Source organism: Enhydra lutris, unplaced genomic scaffold, assembly GCF_002288905.1.
Source record: "Enhydra lutris kenyoni isolate GAN:26980312 unplaced genomic scaffold, ASM228890v2 scaffoldscaffold1214, whole genome shotgun sequence".
NCBI classification, from domain to species: domain Eukaryota; kingdom Metazoa; phylum Chordata; class Mammalia; order Carnivora; family Mustelidae; genus Enhydra; species Enhydra lutris.
The window spans coordinates 2,477-5,289 of NW_019155298.1; the positions used below are offsets into that span (position 1 = coordinate 2,477).

General features: G+C 44.9%; 1 protein-coding gene across 1 annotated transcript; it reads right to left on the reverse strand.

The window, feature by feature from the left end:
• Positions 1-405: 405 nt before the first annotated feature.
• On the reverse strand, positions 406-1,344 carry LOC111140442 (olfactory receptor 10H3-like). The gene has a single exon (XM_022492696.1). The coding sequence runs from the start codon at positions 1,333-1,335 to the stop codon at positions 406-408; it is 930 nt and encodes a 309-aa protein (XP_022348404.1). The 5' UTR covers positions 1,336-1,344.
• Between the last annotated feature and the right edge of the window lie 1,469 nt (positions 1,345-2,813).

Sequence of the window (2,813 nt, forward strand, 5' to 3'; positions counted from 1 at the left end):
TGGTGGCATTCATTATTATGCTAATTTCTGTTTATACTTATGTTGGAGGAAACAAAGTCTTTCCTGGTTTCTCCATTCAAGAAGAACCATTGGCTTCAGTGCCCAAACACACCCATATGATGCCCCTCTCTGGCTCATAGGCAGAAAACACATTCTTAGACATAGGCAATGGTATGGACTTCATCTCACAGAGGAAAGAACAAGAGATGATGATTGCTAGTTCCTATGCAAAAGGGGGCAAACAAATTGAAGAAAAACAAATATGTAGCATGTTCCAATACCTATGCATGCGTCCAACCATACCTTTCAGTATTTTCATATATTAAATCTCTACAAAAGTCCTGTGGAGAGATTCATCATTATCTCCAGTCCAGCTATCCTATTTCCTCACCAACAAACTGGCTATCAAGAGCTTAGGGGACTGAATTTTCTCTGGAAACTTCTCCTTATTGCATTCTTGAGCTCCTTATTCCTGAGGCTGAAAATGATTGGGCTGAGAAAGGGAGTGAAGACTGTATAGGTGGTGGCCATCAGAGTGTTACTGTCCATAGAATGGGGGCCCTTGGGCTTGAGGTAGATAATGGATGCAAAACTGTAGTGCACAATGACTACAGTGAGGTGGGACACACATGTGGAGAAGGTCTTGTGCCTGCCTTCAGCTGAGGGGATCCTCAATATGGCGGCCACGATGAAGACATAGGAGAGCATGATGAGGAATAAACATCCCATCAGAGCTGTGACACACACCAGGATCACACCCAAGGTGACAGAGGAATTCTCATTCCCACAGGCCAACTTCAAGAGAGAAAACACGTGGCAGAGAAAATGGTGGATGACGTTAGACCCACAGAAGGTGAGATGAAAAACTATCAGGGTCACCATCATCCCCATGACTGAGCCACCAGCCCAGGTCCAGGACACCAGACGGGCACAGGTGTGGGTGCTCATGAGCACATTGTAGCGCAGGGGGTGGCAGATGGCCACGTAGCGGTCATAGCCCATGATCATGAGCAGGAAGGAGTGGGTGAAGCCAAATGTGAAAGAGAAGAACATCTGGCTGGCACAGGCCACAAAGGTGATGGAACGGTGGCTGGAGAGCATGTCAACCAGCATGCGAGGCGTGACGGCAACAGTGAACAGAATCTCGGAGGTGGACAGAGCACACAGGAAGAGGTACATGGGCGTGTGCAGGCTGCGCTCACTCCAGACAGTGGCCATGATGAGCAGGTTCCCCAGCAAGGTGAACAGGTACATCAGCAGGTACAGCAGGAAGAAGATAGGTAGGAGATGCTGTGGGAAGTTGGAGAAGCCCACGAGGATGAATTCAGACACCATGCTATAGTTCTGACCAGCCCCAGATGCTGCATCTGCTCAGATCACAGAGGGAATGAAGGCGATCAGAATAAAGATCATGAATCTATATAACAATATACCCTAGAAAATATACAAAATGGAGGAACACAGATGCAGTGTCTTAGGATTGGGAAAATGACAAGGATACTCACTGTTTCTGCTGTTCTTTAGCATGGAACTGAAAGCCGTGAGTGGTGCTCTGAGAAAAGAAAAAGAAAGAAGGTATGTAAGGATTGGAAAGGAAGAGACTGGCTTGTCCACCCAGAAAAAGCAAAAGAATAAAGTCAGAACATATCACAGTGTGAGAGAGCACTGAGCTGTAGAAGACAAAATCTGCTTCCAAAAAAACAGTATTTCTCATAGAATTACACCAGTAGTCATCATTCAAAGTATGAATTTGAAGTAAAAAGTAAGATACCATTCCCATGAGTGACGAAAGTATAAAGAAACAGCTCTCTAGCATTTTGGTCTGGCGATTTCTTTACGCTCAAGAAAAGTTGAGCCTCTAATGGGCCTTTGTTTGGGGGCATTATCACTCCCCATGTTCACCAGATTAGAAAGAAACACAGATTTTTCTGACAATATTCAATTATGGATACGTTCTAAAGAAAAATCAACCTGTTCAATGTCAATGTAAGTAACAATTATTTAGGAAAGTAACTACTTTTACAAAATTAACATTTAGTGACAAGAGTGATTTCTTTCCCCTCCTCCTCCTCCTCCCTTTTCTTCTTTCTTCCTCTCCTTCTCCTCCTCCTCCCCTTCTCACTCCCCTCCTCTTTCTCCTTCTCCTCTTCCTCCTCCACCTCCTCCTCCTCCTTCTTCTTCTCCTTCTTCTTCCTCTTCTTCTTCTTTCTCCTCCTCCTCCTTCTCCTCCTCCTCTTCCTCCTCCTTCTTCTTACATTTTAGCAAATTTGTCCCATGCTGGCTGGGTGGGAGACAAGATGATGCTTGTATCTACTTCTTCATTCAGGCTGTAGCAATATGTGGTTGTAGTTGAAGCATATGATGAAAATACATCCTCACCTTCACTGGAAAACTGAGAACCTTGATGGTCCCCCCAAAATGGTCTCTGGGACCCCAGGGTCCTTATATCACACTTTGAAGCCTCTGTTGTAAAATATCTAGGAATCAATCAAACATATGAATGCCTCCAAATTCAGAAATTTTTAATATTAATAAAATGTAGAAGGTGATGGGGTGCCTGGGTGGCTCAGTGGGTTAAGCCTCTGCCTTCGGCTCGGGTCATGATCTCAGGGTCCTGGGATTGAGCCCCGCATCCTGCTCTCTGCTCAGCGGGGAGCCTGCTTCCCCTTCTCTCTCTGGCTGCCTTTCTGCCTGCTTGTGATCTCTCTCTCTCTGTCAAATAAATAAATTTTTAAAAATGTAGAAGGTGATCTGAATACAGAAAAACCTACACTCTCAGATGAGGTCAGCGAGTATGGAAATGATAACACTTC